The following is a 27,832-nucleotide window of genomic DNA, read 5'->3' on the forward strand; positions in this document are numbered from 1 at the left end:
CTAGCCGCGCGTCTCACACCCGCAGAAGTCCATTCGCTTCAAGGAAGGGGTACGGAAAAAGACAACGACCCACTTGCCTCGCCCTTTAAGAAACACCCCCTTTCAAGGCTGGCGGGGCTCGAAGTAAATCCTCGCGAGAGCCACCGGATTTACCCCCGCTTCCTCCACTTCGCTCGCCGGGCCGGAAGGAAGACGATACTTCCCCGCCCCCGGCCTTATCTCACAAGGCAGCGCGGTCTCAGCTGTGGCCAATCCGCAGGCATATTGTAGGCCGTGGCGCAGAGAACCAATGGAAAGTCGCGGCGCGCGCAGAGTTTTCCCTTTTCCGCACAGGCCCCCTCCCTTCCGTCGGCTGACTTCCACTCAGCCTTCGGCGGAGGAAGTGATGTCACAGGCCCCATGTGAGCGGATTGCAACACATGCAGCTGCCTGGAGAGAGGGAGCCGGTGTCCTACGTCAGAGCCGCCGCCGCGGAGTCGCCGCTGGGGAGGACCAGCCGCTGCCGCCCAGGACTGGGCCCTTAGGTAAGCCAGGGGGACGGGAAGGCCAGCGACCCCCACGGCGGGTCTCGCGGGGCGGGAAGAGGAGGGCCTCTTGGGGGTGGCAAGGAAGGGGGCCGCTCTGCCCCAGTGGCGGCGCTAACTCTGTGGTCTTGGTGTCTCCGGGCCCCGCCGGGCCGCTCTAGGGAGGAGGAGGCGAGAAGATGGCGGACGACCCCAGTGCTGCGGACAGGAACGTGGAGATCTGGAAGATCAAGAAGCTGATTAAGAGCTTGGAGGCGGCCCGCGGGTGAGCGCTGCGTCCGGCCCCCCGTGCCCTCTTGGTACCCGGACCCCTCAGGATGGCCGCCCCCGCGCCGCATGGCCGGATGAGGAGAACCAGGCACTAGTCAACTCCCGCCTTCTGGACTTTTGGGTAGTTGTCCCCGACCCAGGGGCGAGGGTCTATGCGATTGGCCCCAGGAAGAGGTCCTTCCTCCGCTTCGGGGTAAAGGGCCCGGTCCCGCAGCTCAGACCACTCAATCCCCTCGTGGCAGGCCACTGCTACTTTTGTACCCCTCCTAGACCTTTGAATCCAGCTCCTCCCTCTCGAGCTCCAGGTGCTTCCACCTAACTCGGGTGCTGTTGGGGAAAGGGCTCGGCCTTCCTTTCCAAACGCCCTTCCCTGGTTTCCTCCCTTCCTCTCCCTTCACGTTCCTTAGTCAAGCCTCATTAAAATGGCCTCTCCTTCCCAGGCTTCTGGGACTGGGTTGGGTGAAGTTTGGATGGGGCAGGAAGGAGAGGTGGTCAGGGACAACCTCTTTCTGACGTCCCCTGATTTCTCTGGGTCTTAGAACTCTCCCAAGATGACTTCCCCCAAATCCTCTAATTACTCCGGAGCTTCCTGGTTTTAGCTATTCCAGGACCCATCTATAAGCCGAAAATGCCAACGTGTGCGTGGTGGGGAAGTAGGGGAGGTTTTGGTTGACCAATCTATATTTGTATATCCAGGGAAAATCCGGATTACCGGGCGTTGATAAGAATTGCAACAACAGAGTCCCTTTTGGCCTCTCTGGAACTTCTGGGGATAGAGGTGCCTGATTGCTTTCTGAAATTCAGAATTGAATTAGGTGGGCTTGAGACTCCTTTTAAATTTTGATAAGAAACTATAGGTATGTCCACTGTGGGAAGGGTAAGCTAGTTTTAAACTGGTTTTATGTGCTCTTTAAAAAAATTTATTACTTTTTTAAATTTATTCGTCTGGGAAAGGTGTCAGAGGTATTCCTATTTTCTCACTTAGTTCCTTTCCCACTCGTGGAAACTTTTTACTTATAGGAAGTGGCATAAAAAAAGAAAGTGGGACATTACTTATTTGTGTGTCAGAGCATTCTTAGAAGAGTGACTTGCCTCAGGCCATTATGAAAGTTTTCAGCCTAGGAATCTAACATTTTGGTTTCCAGCCCAGGTTTGTCCTTGATTGGTAGATTTGCAATGATAACAGTAATTAAGTTCTCAATTGTTACTACTTTATGAAATAAAGTGTACTTAGTACCACGGAAGGCCTAAGGTTAAGACTGGTTTTGCCATTATCTTTTGTTCTTAATAAATTAGTGACAATTGTGCTTGGGATGAGGCTTCTGAAAGTTTGGCCCTATTAAGTGATTTGGGCTTTGGCTCATTCTAATATGAACTGAAGTATCAGCTTAGTTCTTTAGGTTTGTTTTTTCTTTGAATTTAGTAGACTATTCAGACCTAGTTAATAATCTTACAGGAATTTGAACACAGATGGTACTGTGCCACATGATTGAGTAATTATTCCTCATATGTGAGAATACTGCACAGGAGGGGTAATATAGGTCATGACCCATTATAATGCCTTACCAGGAATTAGCCGGGTTCTTTTGTTTCACTAGGATCTTTTGTTGTGTTCCTTGAATCCCTCAGTTGAGTATGGCTTTTATAAATTGCTGGTCCAGTGTTGTTTAAAATTGACTGTGACCTGTAGATTTGTTCTCTTATTTAATTTGGAAGCAGTTTCACACATTAGAATTTGCATACATTATATCCTCTGAAGAAGTCTAGACTATGAATTCACAACTATAATTTGCGTGTTGTCCGAGTGAAGTAACATTGAAGAAATAACACTGCTTAATAAGTAACAGCATTCCTTTCTACTGCTTCAGGAAGCTTATTCTTAAATTTGTTCCTTGCCACTTGAAACTTTTAAGCTCTCCTTTAAAGGCTTTATCCCTTCGATTAGCAAAGTTTTTTAGTTTAATTTTTTTATTAATTTATTGATTTTAGAGAGAGGGGGAGGGAGACAGAGAGAGAAACATCGATTTGTTGTCCCACACATTCATGTATTCATTGGTCAGTTCTTGCGTGTGTCCTGACCTGGGATAGAATCCACAACCTTGGCAGATCGAGATAACACTCTAACCAAGTGAGCTATCCAGCCAGGGCCATTAAAGTTTAAATGAAGTTCTTACAACTTTTCTTCCAAGTGATGGAGTTAGTTTGGAGTTTCAGACAGGAATAAGCTGTTTACAACAGCTGGGGAATAGTCTTCCTCTGAACAAGCAATGTGGTTGATAGTCATGTCCTACTTTGCTTTTATTCAGGATTTGGTTGCACCTTGAGCCCATGAAAATTTAAAATCTTGGCCATCTCTAGGTATCATTAAGGGAGTTACAAGTTTGTTCTGTTTGGCTCATAAGTTTTCCAGTACATACCGATTTCTTCTTGGGAACAGCAAGATTGTATTTTTGTGGCTGAGTTACAGTCACACTTAGATTATCATAGTGTGCAGTGAGAAATGCTTTTTCTTCTTTACCCAGTGCTAAAATATTTAAGGGGAAATGTAATGGACTTTAAGTTTTTTTTGGTCCTCACCTGAGGATATTTTTTCCATCTCTTTTCAGAGAGAGTGGAAGGGAGAGAAATATCAAAGTGGGAGAGAGACATCAATTGGTTGCCTCTCGCACGCCCCCTGACGGGCTGGGGATCAAGCCTGCATGGGAGAGGTACGTGCCCTTGGCTGGAATGGAGCCTGGGACCCTTCAGTCTGCAGGCCAATACTCTAACCACTGAGCCAAACCAACTAGGGCGTAATGGACTTGAAAGACAAACTGGATGGCAAAATGAATCTATGTGCTGGTGTTTTGGGGGCAATCTGGGTTTCAGGAGAAAATTGAAGTTGTGTTCAGATATGGTTATTAGTACTAGATAGTGAAACTTACTGGTGGATTAATAGAATTGTTTGAGTTGGAAGGGATGTTACATGTATAACTTGAACTTAAGTTGGGTGAGACATCCCTGTTCCAGATAAGTCTGGTTGAATGTTTCTGTGTGTGCTAGTAAAATAACTAAGCGATTCCTTTGCTATATACATAAATCTCACTTAAAGTTGGTGGTAGTTTCTTCCCCATTTATGATTGCTGCTGGCATGTTCTCCACAGTTGGTATAATGAGGATAAATGTGTACATAAGCCAAAACTGGAACTAGGGCCACATGAATAGAATGGTGGTTGTGCAGGTATTCTGAATAAGAAACTAAAGCAGGTGAATGGTTGGGAAATTTTGGTGGTGGTTTTTTCATGTTGTTTTCTGAGCCAGCAGGAAATAGCCCCAGAAATAGTGTTGGAAGCTTTATAGGTTTCAGGTAGTAAAATCATAACCAGAGCCTGTTCTAACCAAGGACAGTAATGAAAGTAACAGAGGAACAGACAAGGTTAATTTGAGAGAACTAAGTTCTCTCTTTAGAAATATTTGTTCATGCCCTACCTGGCTGGTTTAGCTCAGTTGTTAGAGCGTCAGTGCACGGACAGAAGGGTCTCGGGTTCATTTCCGGTTAAGGGCACAAACCTCAGTTGCAGGCTCAATCAGGCCCATATCTGACGATACGGAATCGATGTTTCTCCCTCCCTACCTCCCACTTTCTGTGAAAAGCAATGGGAAAAGTTTCCTTAGGTGAGAATTTAAAAGAGAAATTTTTGTTCATTTACCTTCATCAGGGAACCTTGTATATTTCACATATAATGAGGGCTCCACCAGATAACCCATGTTTGAAGATCAGTGCAGTTTGTAAACTTCATTTGAATTTGGTATTCGGGCATTTTTATTTTTATTTTATTATTTTTTTAAAATATATTTTTATTGATTTCAGAGAGGGAGAGAGAGATAGAAACATTAATGATGAGAGAATCATTGATCGGCTGCAGCCCACAACCCGGGCATGTGCCCTGACTGGGAATCGAACCCCGATCTCCTGGATCCTAGGTCGATGCTCAACCACTGAGCCACACCTGGCTGGTCTGGATTCAGGCATTTTTAAAGCTTGGTGTTTAGTTAAAAATAACTTGTAGGTACCTAGACTTTGAAGGAGATAGAAATTACATGGCTGTACATGGCTGTCTTTCTTGCCCCAATATATAACTCTGGGGGTGGGGGTGGGAGGAACTATTCTATACTCTCAATAATTCTGATAACCAGATATGTGGAGGGTTTCCCCATACCAAGCATTTCTCCAGTTCTTAGTGATCACCAGCTTAGTGTCCTACAATTCAGTTCACTTCTGACACTACCTGGAATTAACATCTGATCCCATAAGGTAAAGGGCTCAGTCCCACAAGACTGCCCTACTTGAGAACCTCCCCCCCCCCCTTCTAACAGGCTATAAATTGGGGGTTCAATACTTGCTGGAATGGCCCAAAGAACTCAGGGAAACACTTTACTTATGCTTGCTGGTTTATTATTACAAAGGATACTATAAAAGATACAGATGTTCAGCTAGATGAAGAGGTACATAGGGTAGGGTCCAGAAGGATCTGAATATAGGAACTCCTGCCCCTGTGGATCTGGAGTGCACCACCTGGATTTACCAACCTAAAAGTTCAATACATTTGTTCAGGAATTTTATAAAACTTAATCTGCAGCACGCCACTTCCCTTTCCCCTTCCCTCAGGTCCATGGATGGAGCTGAAAGTTACAATCCTGGATTTACTTGGTCTTTCTGGTGATCAGCCCCATCCTGAGGTTATCCAAGAGCCCTACCTGAAGTCATTTAATTAGCATAAACCCAGATATGCTCCTAAGGGATTTCTTATGAATAACAGAGACACTCCCATCAGGGAATTCTAAAGCTTTCAGGAGCTTTGTCAAAAGCCAGGGACAAAGACCAAATTTATTTCTTATTATACCACATAATAATTTTTTAAAATATGTTTTTATTGATTTTAGAGGAAGGGAGGAAACATTGATGAGAATGAATCATTGATCAGTAGCCTCCACAACCCGGGCATGTGCTCTGACCAGGAATCAAACAGTGATCTCCTGGTTCATGGGTTTATGCTCGAACCACGGAGCCACATGGGCCAGGGAATACTTTTTTTTTTTTTTTTTTTATCCACAAAATTTCTTACATTATGTTGAATTAAAAGTTAGTAACTTGGAGAGCTCATTGAACAGGTTTTGTAAAAATCTTATTAACAAGTAATATGTACAAATTGTTAATATAATTTGAATAAGTTAAAGTATGTTAAATGTGTTTGAGCACCTTCCCCAAGTGAAAATTGTTGATTAAGAACACTCACTTAAATGGTACTTGGAGTGGTCTCAAGGCAATGAATTTAAGAGGTAGTAAAGGGAAGAGGGACAGATAAGAGTATATTTGATAGGGTGTGGTGGTGTTCCTCAGTCCACTTCAAGTGTCACAGGCTGCCTGCCTTGGCTCTGAACTTGTCCTAACAGCCCTTGTATTCTGGCGTGGTGTTCTATGCACTGTGAACCTAATGAACAATTACTCTCTTTGAATTTCAACTCTTGACAGACTTCTCATTGTACTAGCAGATATACTTATCCTTCCAGGAAAGGAAGGCCTACTCTGGACACACTCCTAGGTAAGCAAGAGTACCTAATTAGAATACCATTTAAGGCCTGTTTGCAATGTGGGCTATAGGTGGCTATCCCCCACCCAACCTCTCCCCACATACACGCACCAGTTGGACCCTTTTAGCAGAGGGCCCATTTTCTTTGAGCTTGAGGTCAAGTGTATGCTCAGTGCAGTCCCTGGTGCTGGGAAGATGTTCAGTTGTGAGGAAATTTTAAATGTCAGTTTTGCAGCAAGACTAAATGGTCTTTAATCCTATTGAAGAGTCAGAAGGAGAAATTTGCCTCTTTTCCCTAGATCTACTGCCAGAACTGTCCAACTGAGAATTTGGGACAATACAAATTTCTTCTGAGTCCAGCTTATTCTGCAGGAATCTCAGAATAGAACCTTCTGGGATACATTATCTAAATATCTCTTAATTCTTCAGCAGCTTAGTGAGGGAGAGAGGGAATTAGGGAGGTTCAAGGCTCTTCTTTGCATCAGGTTAGAAATTATGAGGTTTCTCACTTTGGGGCACTATCCTCAGAAAGCATAATGGAGTTCCCTCTGAGAGCAGCTTTATCTTATGCCACTTGACACACTTTGAACCCTTGCCTACTGTCAGAAGAGGAAAATTCCCTTTTTTCTTATTTTTGTCACTTTTTCTGAACAGATGGGTGTTTTTTTCTATGAAAGTAAGTGAATGGAGATCAAGAAAAAGAATGGTTTTGCTTTTATTCTCAACCCAAAACATAATTGAGTTTAATTAAGAGCCATAATTTTATTATTCTCTTCTTATAGATACAAAGAGGAAAACATTAAAATACATATTAAAGCTTTCTGTGTTTTATTCCAGTCCTTTCTCTTTCATGTAATTTGTAATAGGTGCCTTATAAGTCTTTGTATGTTTGCTTTCTTCTTTTTTTAACCCTCCAATTTACTTTATATCTTTTTTTATATATATATATTTTTAAAATTTATTTGAGAGAGAGGAAGGGAGAGAGAGAAACATCGATCAGTTGCCTCCCGCATGTACCCTGACCAGGGACTAAACCGGAAACCTGGGCTTGTGCCCTGACAGGGAATTGAACCTGTGACCTTTTGGTGCATGGGACATAGCTCAACCACCTGAACCACACTGTCCAGGGCTATATCTTCATTTTAACACCAGTTTTGAGACGTGTGGCTTTTCGTCCAGTGTATACTTTGTCTTTACTCTTATCACCATCCTTCCTACCTAGTTCAGAAGATAACATTTTCAGATGTCTCACACCGCTTCTTGTCATGCAGATAACTTGGAGGATGTTGGTCCTGTAAGTCTTCTGTTTTTACATTGTCATTTGATTCTCTAAGGTCTCCTTTAGAGGAATGACCTTAGTCAGAACAAAAGTTTGTCTTTTCATGCCGTATCTGTGGGCTTCTAAATTAGATTTTTTTCCAAACTAACATCTGGTATACGAAAAATGAAGCCCACAAATGCATTTTTACTATTACCAGTCAACTTATAAACATCAAACGTCTGCTGTAAGTTGGGCACTAGACATTTTTGAAGAAATATATAATACAGTGAGTACATGGTCTGACACATAACCCTGGTGTGATGATATGAACCATTTCCAGCCCCATATTAGTAAGTACAGAATAACACAGTACATGTTGAATCACACAGTACATAGTGTAAGCAGATGATTTGGGCCTTGAGTGAAGGTGTAGGACATTGTCAGAAACCAAAAGAGATTTTTCTAAGTATTCATTCATATTTTCTAGGAGAGGCAAGTGTTGTAAAAGAATGTTACTTTAGACATTGGTGTTATTTGGCTGGTACAGTATCTTTGATATGGTGGAATGGAGCTGTAACTGATCTGCAACTTTGAAATTGTAATTGAAATTCATTCTTAAAAGCCAGTTAGCCTAAAATTAGATCCAAAAGCTTTGTGTTGTTTGATGATTGGTGAACTGTCAGGGTATTGAAATAGTGCAGATCATTTGCACATGTATACCTTGGTAAAGTTGGCATGACTGAGCTTATGACAGTCCCAATACAGTTTGCTTTCAGCCTAAACAAACTTTAGTTTGCACGTAGTAAAAATGTACTGATCCCCAAACATTAATTCCTTATCACCTCTGGACATTTTTACTGAAGAAAAAAAAAGTTTTCCTTTCTGCCTACCCCATTTTCTGGCATCCTAAGGCTTTATGACCCCACTTCAGCAAAAAGGATCCTCAGGAAAGAGACTGGGTTAGAGTTTCGTAGCTGAGCTGTGTTTTAACCAAATAATGAAACTAGTTTTCTGAAGATGAGTTAAATAGCATACGTTTTGACTTCTTATAACAGCTCTGTGAGGAAAGCTATTACTACCATTTTGTGGATGAAGAAATTGAAGTACAAAGAGATTACTATTACAGCCTAGTAAGGGGCAGTGCTAACTTCTGTTTGTACTTTTCTGATTTTGATGCCTGTGACCCTATTATACCACACTGCCTTGCTCTTTGATTAGTATTTCTGAATAGAAACATCTCCCATTCCTTTCTGAAAGGAAGGCTCTTGTCCAAGGAGATGTGCGATTTACGAGAAGGAACAGGTGTGAAGAGACCTAGGACCCAAGATAAAAGGAAAACAGGCATGCTGTTTGTAAGTCTATCCTAGGAAAAACTTGGATATTGAACATATTTGTTCCTAATGAGCATCCATGGTAAGGGAAATAACGTGCTTTTAAATCCCTCCCCAGAAGCTTATTTGTGTATTAGATTAACAGGAAGGCTGTGTGGGTTTTTTTGTTTTCTTTGAATAGTACTTACATAGTGGTCAAGAAGGACAGGAGCTGGATTTTCATTTAAAGGGTCCTGTGTAGTGTACTGGTAATGAGTCCCTAATGCTGGTTGTGATTGATATCTCCTGGCTTTTCACTGATGTGAGAACACTAGAGAAATTTTCCTGCTTCTGCTGCTTCCTGGTGGAATATTCCACTAGATTAATCTTGTGAAATTGTTATAATTTAAGACCAAGTAAGTTCCTGTACTTGTAGGGGAAAAAAGTAATACTCCATCAGATACGTATACATTTTTGTTTTGGATAACTGAGTAATCCTACTGCTGAGAGTAATACTAAAATTAACCTTTGTAAACTTTCTGCTAAAAATTTTTGGGACAGCTGATAGAGACTGCTTTATGTTAGGAATTAACCATTTATTCATTCATCAAGTGTTTGAACATTCACTGTGTGCTAAAATGATTTCTGCCCTCAAGAGGCTTATATAGACCTAGTGTAAGCTATGTGTTGTTTCATCCATTCTTGGTGGAAGAGAAAACAGGTCAGATCTTAGAAGTGACTGATTCTGGGTTTATCAAAATATTGAACCCATGCAATAGCTGTAGGGTAAAGCCACTTAAGCTTTTATATAACTATTTAAAGTTTTAGAAGGGAATGAATTTTACTCTTTTATAATAAATTACAAAATAGTTTCTGGTGTTCTCACCATATTGTTTTGAACATTTTTGGTTTGGTACTTTTGTTCTGTTGGAAGATTTGGCAAGTCCTCTATTCAGTAAAGGTGATCACTAGCCTACCACAAGGTCAACTTCTCTCTTCCCCCTCCCCCCACTTTCTCTGGACTTACTCATGTTCAAATATGACTTCAACACCACCTAACAGTGCCTTTTTTCCCCCTTCTAGGTGTGCTACGATGATAATTCTTTCTGACTTATACTATTAAAGGTCAGGGGGAATAGGGCACACGGAGCTAGAGTTCCATCTAGTTACCATTTAGAGCACTATCTACTATCCATCCTAGGCATTTGATATATATTATCTTGATAGAATCCTCATGACCTTGTAAAGTGAGTAGAAACAGGCCCAAAGGGATTTGTTATTTGCCGTATGTCACACAGATAGGACAGGACATGAACCCAGATCTGTCTGATTCTAAAACCTTACTCATAACCACCCTCCTATTATGTTCCCATATTAAACCCATATCAGAAAGATTGCTTTAGTCTCAATGTTTAAACTTAGCTTTGTGCACTTGGTAAAAGAAGAAAAATGCAGCCCTGGGGTGGCTTAGTAGTTGAGCTACACATGAACCAAGAGGTCATGGGTTTGGTTTCCGGTCAGGGCACATGCCCGGTTTTCAGCCCGATCTCCAGTAGGTGGTGTGCAGGAGGCAGCTGATTGATGATGTTTCTCTCTCAGCGATGTTTCTATCTCTACCCATCTCCCTTCCTCTCTCTCTAAAATCAATTTTAAAAAACATTTTTAAAAAAAAGAAAAATGCAGACCCCACGATGAATAAAAAATAAAGACAAAGGTAGTAAAAATTGGAGACAAACTGATTTTTAGCTGGTGATCCATATAATGTGGCTAGCTTATCAACTCCCGGAAATGATTTAACTGGTGGTTTTTGTTTTGTTTGTTTTTAATACTTAACCAAGGATATGTTTTTATTGATTTTTAGAGAGAGAGAGGAAGGAAGAGAAACATAGATTGGATGCCTCCCATATGCACCCCAATGGAATTGAACCTGCAACCTTTTTGGACAGCACTCCAACCAACTGAGCCACTCAGCCAGAGCAACTGAAGTTTAAGTTAGGCCTTGTGAGCTTAAAAAGGCTTTCGTGGCAACCTTAGCATCCATATCCTAGACACAACCCAGTCATCAAACATTAAGATGAAAGCTTCTTGGAGAGCATATGCTCTAAATCCCAACTAGAGAATATAGTAGGCAGTCTCTAAAATGTTCCTGGTCTGAACCTGAAAGTAATTCTGTTATGTCAGGGTGATGAGATGAATGGTAGGGCATTTCATGGGGAGTGAGTGTTCTAGCTGGGAAAAGTCTAACATCTCTGAGCCCTGACAATTCACAGGTTGTTAGTGCTAGGGTAAATGACAGCAGCTCGCCTGCAGCAAGTGGGCTCTTTGAATTTCTCTTTAGAAGGGTAAGGGCTGAAGTCATGGAATCTCTCTGACTTCAGCTAGCCAAGACATCTTGCTTAAAGGCATAGAAAGCAAGTCAGACACATTGATTTTCAATCCTAGTTATGCATTAGAATTTTTCTGATTCCATTTGAATCAATCTATTTGAAAATTGAGATTCCCTCTTGCCCCCAGTTAACACTACCCTCACGTTCCCTATTCAAAAGCTATTGAATTAGATACAGGAAGTGGGAATCTGTTTGTATCTCAATTATTTGGTTTTTGGTGTTTGGTTTCAGAAAGCTCTTCAAGGATTCAGGGTTCTCATGCAAATTAGTCAGTGGACATGCTGGTGGGAAGCACATTTTTTTTACACCTACTTTTCTAAACTGTTCTTGAGCATTGTTAATGATGATGAGCTTTGATAAGATATTTACAGGTCAGCCCTGGCCAGGTATATTAGGTGGTTAGAGCATTGTCCCGACCCCCTAAGGTTGTGGGTTTAATTCTGTCGAGGCACATACAAGAAGCAACCAATGAATGCATGAATAAGTGGAACAACTTGATGTTTTTTTCTCTCTGCCTCTCTAAAATCAATAAATTTTTTTAAAAGATATTTACAGGTCAAAGAGTGCCTACTACATTTTCTTGTTTGCCTGTATGACTGACCAGAAAGCACCTTGTATCCAAAGGCTGGAACTCCCTAAAGTTACACACACAGACACCACGGCCTCGGTTTTGCTCTAATTACTTTGAGTTTTCTTCCTTAGACACCTTTCAGTAACAGCAGTTCGAGTAACCGAATAAATGTTTCCCTGTTCTTAGTGCTCAGGGACCATGAAATCTTGGATTAGATGAGTAACTGGTGGTACTACCCTAACCTTCCTCCTATCCTAGGGAAAGAGACTTTTCCTTCAAGTCTTATTTGAGAGAGGGGGAAAGAAAAGCTTCAACTATTTGTTTTATTTATTTATTTTTTAAATACATCTTTATTGATTTCAGAGAGAGGAAGGGGGAGAGAGAGAGAGAGAAACATCAGTGATGAGAGAGTCATTACTCAGCTGCTTCCTGCACGCCCCCTCCTGGGGATTGAGCCCGCAACCCGGGCATGTGCCCTGACCGGGAATCGAACTGCAGTCTCCTGGATCCTAGGTCGCTGCTCAACCTCCAAGCCACGCCTGGCCAGGCTATTTGTTTTTTTAATTCTCTTCCTTTCTGAGTTTTGTCTAGTTTTATTTACCCTCCATATTTAGCCTATTTACAACTGCTTCCTGTGTCCCAGCTGTTTTATTTCTCAGAAGTTAGTCCTCTGGGTGGAAGCATTGATGAAACCTGCTTTGATAAGGGAAAGTGTCCCTAAAATGAAAACAAGAAATAATCTGAGAGCAGAGGTCCCTGGAAGCTTTATGTTAGCACATTGTTATATGTTGTGTCTTGGTTTGCCCAATTTTTACAACCTGCATGTTGGTCATTGCTGTCCTTCATAATTCACTAGCTCTGGAATGAATGAGCGCCTTTGATTTTGGAAAAAGAATATAGTGACAAAGCAGAAGAGTGGATGAAAACTACTAAATTTTAAAAGGGTGTAGTTTGTATGTGTAGCTAGCAGCTCCTTGGCTTTATTTCTTGTACTTTCCTGGGGTTGTTCACTCTACTTTAAAATGAAGTATGTATTTAGTTTCCTTGGTTTTTATTTTGGTGTTTACACAAACTGGTTTAATAACTTTGATTGGCTTGCCTGTGGGGTAAATGAGTGTTTATTGTGTTTGGAAACTTTCCTGGAAAAACTTTAATCTGCTTGTATTAAACCCAAAATACAAAACATCAGAAACTATAAAGTAGCCTTTAAATTTCTAAAGTAGAAGCCATGCATTTAATAATACGTTTCCTCTTCACCAGTCAGGTGTTTTATAATAAAGATGAATTCAGAAACGTAAGGTTTCCCCCAGATGGGATAGGGAAAGTCACAAAGGAAAACTGGTGAAGGTAATTTTTTGAACATTAGTCAAAATTCAGAAGGAGAAAGAAGCCAAGACTAACTTGGAGTAATGTTTCCGATAAGCAACTTGGTAGAAATCTTACACACCCCCAACCTACAACCTAGGTATGTGCCCTGACGGAATCTAACCAGCAGTCTTTCTGTGCACAGGACGATACACAACCAACTAAGCCACTCTGGCCAGGCCTATAGCAAGATTATGTTCTTAGGGTATCTTCACTACTTTGTTCCCTTCAGAAGTTACTTGGCTATGTGTGTAATGTTGCCCAACTCTGCCTATACAATAAAGTTGCTTAATGAATGCTTATCTTCCTAACCTATCTGCAATAGGAAGTAAATAGCTGCTTATCTTAAGGGCCTTGTTTTGTACTCCATGTGATTATCTTGCTTTAAGGATTTCCTTCAGGCATTTTGGGTTCACTCCATTATTTTATCCCAACATCCTCTCTAGCCTCAAACTTTCCATCCTTTTTTTTTTTTTTTTTTTTTTTTTGAGAAATTTTATGAGTTTGAGCCACACACCACTTTGACAAACATATGCCAAGATCTCAAATGCTCCCAAACTTTCTATCCTTGGGGGTTTGATCCCTGTTCACTTCCTGAGTTGTGAGCCTTTGCTCCTGCTGTCCGTGGAGCCCCTTCTCATTCCATTCTCACTGATTACTTCTTTACTAATTCCATCTCCCAGGAAAAAACTCTGTAAATCAGAGCTCAGCAGCTTTTAAAAACTGAGCCCTTTTGCCCAGCCGGGTGTGGCTCAGCGGTTGAGCGTCGACCTGGGATCCAGGCGATCGGGGCTCGATTCCTGGTCAGGGCACATGCCTGGGTTGTGGGCTCAATCAATGACTCTCTCATCATTGATGTTTCTGTCTCTCTCCCCCTCCTTTCCTCTCTCTGAAATCAATAAAGATCTATTAAAAAAATTAAAAAATAAAAAAAATTTTTTTAAAAAAACGGAGCCCTTTTGAGAAGTAACTCCCTTGGTGTCCTTAAAGATTCCAAGTACCTCTAGGGTGAAGAAATATGCTCTCAAGAATTGTTCATCTGAAAGGAAGCACAAGCGAGTAAAGTCAGTGTTCAAACTTGTCTTCTTTTTTCCCTGTATTTTCAAATTATACATTTGCATAAGTTGACAACCCCTGTTTAGAGACAGGTAGGTGGTACCTACAGTCTAGACCGTGTTTCTATCTAGTTCAGAAACTAGAATGAGGCCACAGGTAGAATTTTATTTGTGTGATCTTTTGACTTTTAGGCACATCCTGGTTTTTAAAAAGTTCCTTTTATGTAGTTGTGCTATGAAGAATAAAATGAAAAACAGTTTAGAGAGCAATACACCTGACTTAGTATGAGACTGTGTGTGTATGTACGCACGCACGTGCATGCATACACACACACACAAGTGATTGTTCTGGATCACTAGTTTGTCAGTACTACATTGAAATTTTAGCTTGATTTGAATATTGGAAACATTTATGTAGATGAAGAAATAGGTGTGGGTCAGGTTTGGTGTTCTGGAGATTTATCTTGTATGAGTGTATCTTGGAAACAGCTTTGTTTTATGAACACTTTGCTGTGTTTGTAACAACTGAAGCTACATATAATGATTTGCTTGATTCTCTGGTTTGGCTAAAATACTTGCTTCCCTCTCCAGGGGGTGGCAGCAGAGCACACACCATACTTGACTGGTGCTGTCATTAATCAACTTGGGAAAGTGTCAACAAAGGCTATGAACCAGCCCTCTAGTTTTGAGTAGACACCCCAACAGAAACATGCTGGTTTCGGAGCTCTAACATGAGCTGGCAATCTGGGAGTAACTGTTTTGATAGTGGAAGGGCTAGATAGCCAGCTTATCTGCTTGTAAAGAAAACATGTCCGAGGAAAGGACCTGTGGAATTTACCACTAGAAGAAAGCTTTGAGAAGGCAAGGTCTTGTGTAAATGAGGTCCTGTGACAAAACTAATATAGGGGTTTCCTTTAATTTTTGTTATTGTTCCCCTGACTGTGCTTCTTCACTTCTTTCTTATTAGTCACATAAGCCCAATTTGGCTTGACATTTTACCCACCTTTCTAATTTCTTTGTCTTGATAACTTCCACTGGACACTGGATATATGAAATTCTGTTAAAATTGGCATGTTGGCCTACTGTGAAATTGTGCAAACTCAGTAATTAGTGGAAAGCTTACACGTTTCTATTTGTTTTTAAGCTGAAACACTATTTATTCGTTTATTTTAGTCCTCACGTGAGGACATACATGGGGGGGGTGAGAGAGAAACATCAATTGGTTGCCGTCCATACCAGGGATCAAACTGGCAACCTTTTGGTGCACAGGACCTCGCTCAACCAACTGAACCACTCCAGCCGGGCCTTAGGCATGTGTTTGTGTGTGTGTTTTTATTGCTGGGGGGGGGGGGGGGCATTAATCAAAGAGAAACATTGATCGGCTGCCTCCTACAACCCCCACCACCACCCCAATCACTGAGGACCGAGCACACGTCCTGAGCATGTGCCCCAACTGGGAATTGAACCAGCAACCTGTCTGTGCGTTGTGCACTGGACAATGTTCAACCAACCAGGCCACACTGGCAAGGGCTCTTAGGCGTTTTTTGACAGTCTTCCCAGTTTATCTAAGAAAGCCCTTGTTCTGGCTGGGCAGCTCAGTTGGTGAGAGTGTTGTCCCCATACACCGAGGTTGCAGGTTTGATCCCTGGTCAGGGCACATAAAAGAAAATCAACCAGTGAATGCATAAATAAGTGGAACAACAAATTGATGTTTCTCTCCTCTCAAATCAATAAAAAAAAAACATTTTTTTTTTAATTAGAAAGAAAGCCTCACCTGTTTCCCCATGATACTAATACTTAGAGTGATTAAACTTGTCATAACCAAGTAACAAGTAGAAACATTTTGTAAAATACCACATTTCTTAACATGCTTTGGCTCATATCATGTCAGTTTTTGCCTTCAAAATATAAATTGGCTCAATTTGTGCTGTAGGTATTGTACAGAAGCCAAATTTAGGACTTTTAATTTCCTAAGTGTAATATGTGGTATAGATTTGGTTCTGTTTATATTGCCATTTGTTTTTTTTTTATAAAATTGATAATCTAGTTTTTGTTCATTATTATCCCCACCCAACGGTTTTTTGTTTTTTGGAGAGAGAGTATGTAAGGGAGTGGAAGAGAGAAAAACATCAATTGGTTGCCTTGTACACGCACCCCAATGGGGGCCAGGGGTTGATCCTGCAACCCTTGACCAGTATTGAACCAGAGACCTTTCGGTCTGTAGGCCGACACCCTAAAATTAACGACTTACTGTTAATTTAGTAAACATAAATTAACATTTCTTGAGAAAAACCATTCTTTAGTTTTTCTAGAAAGGTGTCAAGAGACCTTAAAAGGAAGCATCCTATTATGTAGTGAGTCTTTCCCATAGATTTTTTAAATAACAACTTTACTGAGATAATTTACATACTATTAAAATTCACCCCCCTTTTATTTTGTTTTATTATTTATTGATTTGAGAGAAACATCAATTTGTTCCACTTAATTTATGCATTCCTTAGTTGTGCCTTGTATGTGCTCTGACCTACCCCCCCTTTCCCCTCCCTTTAAAAGTGTACAATTCACTGGGTTGTTTTTTCAGGCTTGTGCAACAGTCACAGCTGTGTAATTTTCATCATCCCAGAAAGAAACCCCCTCCCCACACCCATGACGAGTCTGTCATTCCCTATTCCACCTTGACAATCACTCCTTTCTGTGTGTCTAGGTTGCTTGTTTTGGACATTCATGTCCTTTACCCACTTTTAACACCTTGCTGACCAGCTATTTTGAGCCAGAACTTACCCATGCAGCCAGCTACTTTGGTCAGTAAGGTGTTTAAAATTACTTAAATTGCCTGGCTGGAGCGGCTCAGCAGTTGAGCGTTCACCTATGATCCAGGAGATCACGGTTCAATTCCTGGTCAGGGCACATGCCCAGGTTTCAGGCTTGATCCCCCAGCAGGGAGTGTGCAGGAGGCAGCCGATCAATGACTCTTATTTATTGATGTTTCTATCTCTCTCTCCCTTCCTCTCTCTCTGAAATCAATAAAGACATTTTTAAATAAATAAATTTACTTAATATAAGTATAGGCGAGTTATCTCATGACTGGTCAACAAGGTGTTAATTTTGATGAAGTCTACTTGGTCTAAATAATCTTTTAATAGTAATTTTCCATGCTGTTTGGTTATTAATGAGAACTCATTACATTTGCATTTCCTAAACTTAAGAATAAAGAGATGAGGAAAGCACCTTAAGGAATGCAACTTACAGGAACCTCTCTTGAAAAGGAACTGCCTAGAATGAACTCTACAGGTGATTTTAATGTACAGTCAAGGTTAAGAGCTGCTATTTTAAGGGAAGTGTGTGTTTTAGCTCTGGGTATCCTTTGATTACACTGGTATATAGTCCCTACCTTCCTGTTCACTTTGAGAGTGGTCTGTTTCTACTATTTTGGGGAAATCTCACTCTAGCTCCCTTTACTAATGATACACATGAATTTAAACTCTTTACTAATGTGATACTTGAACATCTTGTGTTATTCTTTCTTCCACAGCAATGGCACAAGCATGATATCATTGATCATTCCTCCCAAAGACCAGATTTCACGAGTGGCAAAAATGTTAGCAGATGAGTTTGGAACTGCATCTAACATTAAGTCACGAGTAAACCGCCTTTCAGTCCTGGGAGCCATTACATCTGTACAACAAAGACTCAAACTTTATAACAAAGGTAACTTGGAGCTTGATCATTTTCCTCCTCTGCTGTCTGTCCTGGTTATATTTTCCACTTGGATCCTGCCGTGTTGCTTTTGGTCATTAGTGTTTCCTTTAGCCAGCTTTCAGAAGCATCCCTTTGATCTTGGAATTTAAACACCCCACCCCTTTTTTTATAGTTATTTTTTTGAAAGTTAAGTAGTATTAGTATTAAAACGTCTCAAGAGTAAGTTTGAAAACCCAGGATAGAATTCTGCCTGAGAAATGTAGAGATATTTCTGCTCTGTTTATTATAGTTTAAAGGGCAGGAACTGTAGGCTATGGAAACATTTTGTATTAATGGGGGGGGGGGGGATTAGCTATGGGTTTAAGTAGAGAAATTGTTTGTGTTCTTTGCAGTACCTCCAAATGGCCTGGTTGTTTACTGTGGTACAATTGTAACAGAAGAAGGAAAGGAAAAGAAAGTCAACATTGACTTTGAACCTTTCAAACCAATTAATACATCATTGTATTTGTGTGACAACAAATTTCATACAGAGGTAAGAAGTTTAAACACATAATATTTTCATCAACCCAAAAAGAAACCCCATACCCATTAGTAATCACTCCCATTCTCTATTCCGCCACACATACCCCAAGATCCCTCTAAGTTACCACTAATCTGTCTTCTATCTCTGTAGAGTTGCTTATACTGGCATTTTATATAAATGGAATCATACAATTAGTGGACTTCTGTTAATGGCTTCTTTCACTTAACATGTTTTCAAGTTCATCTGTGTTGTGGCATTATATTTGTACCTCATCCTTTCTATTACCAGATATTTGCCACATTTTATTTATCTATTCATCAGTTGATGGACATTTGCGTTTCCACTATTTGGACATTATGAATAGTGGTGCTTTGAATGTCTATGTACAAGTTTTTGTGTGGCTATGTTTTCATTGGGGGTAGTATATACCTAAGAATGGAATTTCTGGATCCTATGGTAATGATGTTTAACTTTTTGAGGAATTGCCAGACTGTTTTTTAAATCATTGTACCATTTTATAAGGGTAATAACTATTTTCAAAAAAAATAGAAGAATATACATTTATTGTGACACACTGACATAATTATTCAGCATGTTTGAGAGTGCTAAGTGGATTTGGAGAACTAATTAATTACAGGTGAAGGAATAATTGGCTGCCTGATCTCCGTTTCTCCCTATGTACCTGTGATGCTTGCCTATATTCCTTGGACCCTTAGTTTTCATGCTCAAAAATTATGAAATCTTTACTTACAGGACTTTAAGAGCTTTTTTTGTCCCCATGAAACTTATGAGTGACAGAGCTGCCATAAGATGAACTTTAAGGGTGAAAGGAAACTTCATTAGAGTGACCTAAATCAGTCAACAATAGAACAATCAGGAATTCACAGCTGACTCTGAGTTCAGTCTTTTCCCTTCCATTGACCTAGGGAAAAATCTGTATAGTGAAATTAGAACTGACATTTGTCAACTCAGTTTACAGTGGGTGGTTTTTCCTAACTTGGCAGGAAGGAAGGCCATTTCCAGTTGGGTCTTCATTGGTGCATAGATGGTTGAGACTATTCTTCTCTTGAGTATCTCAGTCCCCTGGCAAAACCTTCATTGGGAGGCTCTTAGCCACCCTGTCCCACTTGCTATATCTGATTTGATGAAAACAAATTTTGAATCTTACTGATTTATTTTTTTATATGTCTTTATTGATTTCAGAGAGAAGAAGAGGGAGATAGAAACACCCATGAGAGAGTCATTAATTGGCTGCCTCCTGCACATCCCCTCCTGGGGTTGAGCTCGCAACCTGGGCATGTGCCCTGACCAGGAATCAAACCGTGATCTCCTGGATCATAGGTTGATGCTCAACCACTGAGCGACACCAGCCAGGCTAATCTTACTGATTTAAATAGTACCCAGTATTCATGTTATCTAGCTTTAGCTTACTTATTAAGTTGGCTTCATCTTCCAAGGTACCATTTATTCTTGCTAGCTTCATTTTTCTTTAGTTGGTATGTCAATAACTAGATATGAATGTGGCATACTGCACAGTACAGCTTGCGTCCTTTTTAATCAGCATTATGAGGGAAAAGTCTATTCCCTGTTGAGCAAACTTGTTGAAAACCTGCATTAATCAAGCCACCTAACAGATCATTTCAGTAAAGCAAAAATTGTAATGCGTGCAATATTTATGTCTTAATGCTAATTATCAAGGATGGTTTGGTTAAAGATTGATTCTTATGGTTAATCTGCTTTCTAGTCAATTCTTGAAGAAGCTGTTTTCTTTCTTAGTTAAAATGGAATGGGTAAATTCTTAGCTCTAAGAGAGGATGCCACCTAGCAAGTCATCTACCAAGCATATAGTATTTAAATTCCATCATGAAAATTTTTGTCTATATGAGTCCTGGGACTGTTTAAATAGCTGCTTTGTCAGGAGGCAGAAATATAGGGATATAATGCTAACCCAGAAGGAGGGTTTTCCCCCATAAAAACTCAGAATCATTAGCAATAATAACTTTAAAATAAAATTGAGTTTTGTATCTTGATATCAGTAATGATGCTCAAGACATAGGAGTCAGAGAAACATTTCCAAACTAGAAGATCTTTCTATGGACTGTTTACCAGTTTTGTACTCATGTAATCCTACTCTAAAGTTGATTTACAAGATATTATTTGCTATAATGAATACTACCTATTAATGCTGGGGTTATTAATGGTAACAGAAAGTCAACTTCTGGAGGTTAGATTTTTAATTTGAACATTGTGTTCCTAGACTACAATTAGTCCAAATAAAATCAAGGACTAGGAAGAATTTGAGCCCTGTAACTCTGGTTTTGTAATCATGTGCCCAGGTCAGTTTTGTTGCAAGGCTTCACATCGATATTATTGGTTAAATTTGTCTGTCTGTGTGAGTTACATATTTATAGCTGAAGTCTATAAATTACTCCATAAAATGTTTTTTCTGTGGTATTCATACCATTCTGAGCAGGGTGAAAAGGCTCATATATGTCCTTTCAGAACTTGTCTTGACCCTATCAAAGCTTTGGGATTTATTGTATGGTACTTGTGTTTGCTTTTCAGGCTCTTACAGCACTACTTTCAGATGATAGCAAATTTGGCTTCATTGTAATAGATGGTAGTGGTGCACTTTTTGGCACACTCCAAGGAAACACGAGAGAAGTCCTGCACAAATTCACTGTGGATCTCCCAAAGAAACATGGTAATATAGCAAGAGAACATGAGCCCATTTGCTTTGTGTCTGACAGTAAGGAAACAGATAGTATAGTGGGGGTAAGAGATGGGGGTAGTAAGTCTAGATGAGGGAGAAGCATCATGAAATGACTCTGGTGCTTATGGATGTTCTTTTAATATGTTTTTATTGATTTCAGAGAGAGGAAGGTAGAGGGAAAGAAAAGAGAAACATCAAGCCTCCTGCGTGCCCCCTCCCCCTGCTGGGGATTGTGCCTGCCATCCAGGCATGTCCCCTCACCTGGAATCAAAATGTGACCACCTGGTTCATGGGTCGATGCTCAACTACTGAGTCAGGCTGCCCTAGGCTTATGGCTCTTCTTTCAGGAGAATTAGTAGTCACTCTCTGAAAACGAGTAAAGGTTTATGCCAAACATTTAGTTAAGGAAATAGTGATTTGCCTCTTTGTCCTTTTTGGGGGGGGGTGATAGCATGATTATTTAGTTAGTTTTTATTTAGCAAGGCATCTTATACGTCTTAATAATTGACTTTTTCCTCTCACCACTTTTGTGTCAAAGGTAGAGGAGGTCAGTCAGCCTTGCGTTTTGCCCGTTTAAGAATGGAAAAGCGACATAACTATGTTCGGAAAGTAGCTGAGACTGCTGTGCAGCTGTTTATTTCTGGGGACAAAGTGAATGTGGCTGGTCTCGTTTTAGCTGGATCTGCTGACTTTAAAACTGAACTAAGTCAATCTGATATGTTTGATCAGGTACGTGAGAAGTAAATGCTCCATTATGTAATTTTCTGGTGGGAGTAGTGGGTCCTCTGAGCACTGGGGCATGCACATCTTTTTTATTTTTACTACCTCTGAGTTGGCAGGATTTCAGGTGTTTATTAGGAAACATTCCCCTGTGCTTTTCTGGACCCTTTCTCTTGAAATCAGATGGTTTGAGATAGGATCTTTCTGGTCCTGTGGAGGCCCCTGACTGGATTGCCATACTTGGCTTTAAAATGGAGTTTAATTTCAAAGAAACTAGGAGCTGGTTTTTCCTTTTTCTGATTTATTTTTGGAGGTGAGTAAAGCAATGATATGACAGAGCTGATTAAGCCTAAAGCATTTAATCCAGAAAGATCTTTTGGTTTATGATGTGGGCTTGGCCATGAAACACATTCCTGAGGTGTTCCCATTGTGGGGGAGGGGTACCATTATGGTAGAGACTCACCAAAGAGGTGGTCTTGTACTCTCCCATCTTGTATAGCAAGAACTAATAATTCTCCCTTTGTATTTAATGAGTTAGCCTCTTATAGGTGTAATAGAATGTGTGGTATGGTTGACTGGGCAAGTATATCCTGGCAATGTTGCCCGCTGCTACCTGCTAATGAATAAATTGGGCCCTTTCCCCATAGTCTCCATCTTTAGACTTCAGTGATAATGTTGCTGAGTTTTTCACGCCATTGAGAGGTAGTGAGTGGGTCTTGGTGAAGGTGTTTTGAAGTACTAATTATGCTTTTTTTTTTAATTGTGTCAGAGGTTGCAATCAAAAGTTTTAAAATTAGTTGATATATCCTATGGTGGTGAAAATGGATTCAACCAAGCTATCGAGTTATCTACTGAAGTCCTCTCCAACGTGAAATTCATTCAAGAGAAGAAATTAATAGGTATCAGTGAAATACAACTTATTTACTTATTCTGTAAAATGTTTTTATATGTATATACATGATTGTATGTATGAAACATGACACTGAAAAGGTAAGAGGAAGATTTAGCATTTTTATTAAGGTGTTCCAGAGTGGAATCATTTTTAATCTTTCTTTAATCATTAGTTCTAATAATAAATGTGTTTGTATTTCCACTACTTTTACCCTTTGGCAATAGGAACCAAACTTCAGTCTTATTTCCCATATTAATTATCCTTTGTAATAGAGTGATAACTAGAGAGCCTGAATTAAAGATTAGTGTGGTCATTGTTTGGCTCAGCTGTTGCCTCTTTAGAGTATTTTTTCACTAATTTTGATCACTTATTTTTAAGTTGGCCATCCCCCCTCGCCCCCCTCCCCGTTGCTCTCTCTCTGATTCTGAGTGTAAGAGGGTGTATATCTACAAAAGAGACTTTAATGTATGTCCTTATTGACTTGTCCCTACTCACAGGACGATACTTTGATGAAATCAGCCAGGACACGGGCAAGTACTGTTTTGGAGTTGAAGATACACTAAAGGCTTTAGAAATGGGAGCAGTAGAAATTCTAATAGTCTATGAAAATCTGGATATAATGAGATACGTTCTTCATTGCCAAGGCACAGAAGGTATGAGAATTAGGAAATCAGATTGCTATTTGTTGCTGGGCTGTGTATTCAGGAATCCTGGGGTAGAGATTTAGGAGAGATGGCTGATTCCAGGAGCAATCAGAAGGCAGACCTATACCTCGTTGCCATCTTTCATTGCATAGCATATTCCTGCATAGTTTTTTCTGAAATGATAAATGGCTACTTAAGATTGTTAAACTTTTTAGAACGGGCCTGTATCTTGAATGTCTTTGGTGTTCCCTTATGATAGGAGCAGTGTACCCCAGTAGACACTCAGTGCATGCTGACTAATAATCATATGGAAAAAAAGGTTGATAGAATGAGTTCAGGGGCCCTTTCATCTAATGTAACTCACCCCATGGGACTTAAACTTGTTAGTATGTGAGAACCAGGTTAACACATTTTTCCCCCCATTACTACAGAGGAGAAAATTCTCTATCTAACACCAGAACAAGAGAAGGATAAATCTCATTTCACAGACAAAGAGGTATGTGATTGGTTTTGCTTTGCTGGTGCATGCAAGGGAATATTAATCCCTGTGTTAGAACACTAGTGATGTAGGGAAACCAAACTTCATATTTGTCGGTTGGGGGTGACAGGTATCTGCCACATACCAGTTCGATTCCAAGGAAGGAGGCCAAGTCGTGGTTACTGTGGTTTCTTATTTTTAAAGTAGTTAAATAGTCTCATCCTTGAAATAGCGGAGAGGAAGATTTAATTTAGTAGTGCCTCTCCTGCACCATGAAACCTGTGCTGCTGTTTTCACTTACTGTGTTAGCTCTTCTGCTGAGGTGGCTTCTGCAGGTTTAGTGTAAGTGCATCACTAGAGCTTAAGGTGCCACCTGCCCAGCACAGGTTCCTTCTAGTGTCAGTTTCCTCCAGTTTTGAGATGAAGGACTTGATTTTGATGAGGCTACTCCAAAAAGCAATTCTGACATGTCTCTTCTGTGCTATTGAATGCCTAGAGACCCTTTACAACAGCATGACTTCTAGAGACAACAGGATCCATAAGTTGAAGAACTGCTCAGTGTGTGTTGACATTTCATTATTGAGGCTAGAGCCTGGGGAAGAATGTTGTTTGAAATAATCAGAATTTCTGTGCTGTTACAGTTATGTCACAAGAAACCAGAATTCACTTCAAGAATTTTAACACGTATATACATAATGAGAGGGAGAATGTTGGTGGGCAGGGGAACAAGGGTTGCTATATATTCTAATCCCATTGGTTCTGTATCTCATGGCCGCCCCTGAAGACAGGACAAGAACATGAACTAATTGAGAGCATGCCCCTGCTGGAATGGTTTGCTAACAACTATAAAAAATTTGGAGCTACTTTGGAAATTGTCACAGATAAGTCACAAGAAGGATCCCAATTTGTGAAAGGATTTGGTGGAATTGGAGGTGAGTAGCCAATTAGAAAACTAAACTTAAAGCCTGGGTCTCCGGCCAAGGCCTTTCCTGGACATGCCAAAATAATGTTCCTTCAGGTGAGGGGTGCTCGTCTCATCATCCACTGAAGCAGGAGGTAGAGGCAGCACATGGCCACCAGTTCCTTGGTTGGGAGCATTTTTCAATCATTACCTCTTAGTTTTCTGTAATGTTGCAAGGGAATTGGGCCTTGCAGAAGTCCACATTTTGTTGAACACGGGTGATTTACTCTCTGGTTTGTGTTCCCAGGTATCTTGCGGTACCGAGTAGACTTCCAGGGAATGGAATACCAAGGAGGAGATGACGAATTTTTTGACCTTGATGACTACTAGGTAGTCGACATGGGTCTGGCAAAATGTGCCTCACCCTCCAGCATCCAACCCAAGGAGCATACCCGTGGTGGAATCCAACAGATCCCTGCCTTACAATTGGAACATTTCCAGAACTTAATCCATGAGCATTGGATATTGAAAAGAAAACCGAAACAAAACCAGACCCAACCCTACACTTTGGTTTGTCATGGTGTCAGCGCAGCAGCCTACAACTAAGTTCCTAAATGCCACTTTGGACTAATTTAAACAAGAATTCCAGTTTTTACTTTTACTTGATGGTGAAATTGGTTGCTCTTGTATTTTATGAAGAAAAAATGATTTTTTTAACCTTCATACATAGAAGCAAAAATACTTTAACTGCTGTAAACCTCAAAAGTTAATAGAAATGAGATCATACTGATTTGTTTCTTATTTTGATTGGAGAAAAATTAAATTGCTGCATTTCGCAGTGACCCATTTACATGGCATCCTCAGCTTAGACTGCATAAGAAGAAATATATGTGGTGAAATGTTGGAACCATTTCTCTCTTGGTCTCTTGTTTAATGTTGAAAGGGTGAGCTAATAGGCAATTTCAGTTTCACTCCCTCACACTACCCCTCTCCCCTCCAGACTGTCAGTTTCAAGGATGCAAATTGCACTGTAAAGTCAAGCTGACACATGAAGCATTTGGGCCAGTGCACTATTTCCTTCCATCTGTTTTGCAGGCGCATTTGTGCCAGGGTTTTGGGAGCCGTTAGCATCGGTTGCTTTGACAAGGGTTCCCATAATCTTAGCCTACTAGAAACCAGTTTGGGATGGACATGTTGGGGCTTCTGTGCTATTGCTGGGATTGGGAGAAATAAAACATGCAATTTAAGTGAAAGCAAAGAAATTTAAAGGATATTTTATTTTGCTTGGGTCTGTCCTTGGTAAAGGGGAGGTGGTTGTGTTTTCCTTGTATTGGATGGCATGAGATTATGTGAATATTTTGATTTTTAAAAAATGAACTGCAAGGTTTTTCATGGGAACGACAGATAAGACATGTATGACTGCATGTGATTATAAACCCCTGACCTCCTGGTGGGGTTGGAGCATCTGTTTCGAGTATGGGACTTGCAATGACCTCTCATATGAGAAAATATGAGGGGGGGGTGGGAAGGGCAGGGGCGGGAAGGGATGGGACACAGCTTCTGGCACTAAGGACTTAACCATGTTGGGTCCAAAAGTGGGCCTGAAAACCTGAAGCTCTTGCTTCACAGTTGGACTTGACCCCAGCTGACACGCAAGGTCATTCATGTGCCCGAGGTGGTGACAGTGAACAAAGTGTATAGGATGTGCCCAGTGGTAGTAATGGAAAAAAGTATACCAAATGGACTTTGAAGGACCAAAGGTTTTAAAAGTCAATTGGTATCACCCCCACACTGATAGGGTAGTGGGGTGCATTTGGTTTTCAAATTGGGTACTTTCAACACTTTAGTGCCTGACTGCTGTTCTTCATTAACTTGACTCAGTCACTCGTAGCTTTATTGGTCTGAACCAGCTCCTTGTTCCTAGGTTGCAGACCTGCCTATCGTTCCAATAATCCTGTTTCACTTGAATGAAGGGAGTATGTCTTAAATGTAAAGTTTCTGGTTCTCACACTGTACTCTGAGGTCCAAATGACTGTCTGTTGATGTGTAACCTGATGTCTCAACCCCCAGTGAGAAGAGTCAGTCTTTTGGTATTCACCAACGCGGGAGGCTTCACTGGAACAGGCTTTTGCTTTGGGCTCTGCTATTTGTTTGCAGAACACCCAAGGGCGAGCAAACATGCTCTCTTCGCAGCAGTACCTTAGGGTTTTGCCATTGTAAATGGGTCTAATGTGATATGACAAGACCAGAGAAATTGGATGTAAATTTACATTTTTGAATATGCTTGTTGTTTCACATGATACATTTAGGGTATGCAGCTCCTTTTGTAGTTTTTATTTTTACTATTTAAGTTTGGAAATGATGCCAAATTTTTGTATTTCTTTAATCAATGTGTTCTCTTCAGTGATATATATTGCATTATATATTGATGTGTGTATCAATATATACTGATATGTATTACACTTAACATGCAAACACATCAATATGAGGGGGTAAAAACCGTAGCCTTTGCATTCTCTATAGCCTCTACAGAGAGATCCTAAACAGCGAAATCTTGGTGTTGTGATGTACAGAAATGGAGAAGAGTATTAAACCATATTTAAGAATATACTTTGTGTGCTTGAGATTCTTTAGGACTGTTCCTAGAAAGGTCTGAATGTGGAGATTGAGTGAGCTCTCCAAGGCATGTGTCATTTGTTCATGGCTGATAACTTTTCAGCCTAAGGTTTTAGTTGTCTTCACTACATTTGCCTATGGAAGAGTATATGCAAAAGATGTCTGAGGTCATGATCTCACAGTTAACATCAGAGGAAGGAGGTTCAAGTTGCTGGGGCCAAACTAATTTGTATCTTCTCCAATTCTACATGCATACCAAAGTAAAACCTGCCCCCCTCCCGCCCCCTTTAAGGTATTTCACCTATTATCCCATGTAACTCAACATTCCATGGA

General features: G+C 40.5%; 1 protein-coding gene across 1 annotated transcript; it reads left to right on the forward strand.

Moving 5' to 3' along the window:
• Positions 1-361: 361 nt before the first annotated feature.
• On the forward strand, positions 362-27,491 carry ETF1 (eukaryotic translation termination factor 1). The gene is made up of 11 exons (XM_081135732.1): positions 362-524; positions 686-789; positions 17,846-18,021; positions 18,405-18,544; positions 21,101-21,239; positions 21,787-21,977; positions 22,738-22,867; positions 23,358-23,513; positions 23,936-24,000; positions 24,767-24,914; positions 25,191-27,491. Exons 2-11 carry the CDS (start codon positions 704-706, stop codon positions 25,271-25,273), a joined length of 1,314 nt encoding a protein of 437 aa, XP_080991858.1. The 5' UTR covers positions 362-524; positions 686-703; the 3' UTR covers positions 25,274-27,491.
• Positions 27,492-27,832: the final 341 nt, after the last annotated feature.

This window comes from Miniopterus schreibersii, assembly GCF_964146895.1.
Source record: "Miniopterus schreibersii genome assembly, chromosome: 4".
In the NCBI taxonomy this organism is placed as follows: domain Eukaryota; kingdom Metazoa; phylum Chordata; class Mammalia; order Chiroptera; family Miniopteridae; genus Miniopterus; species Miniopterus schreibersii.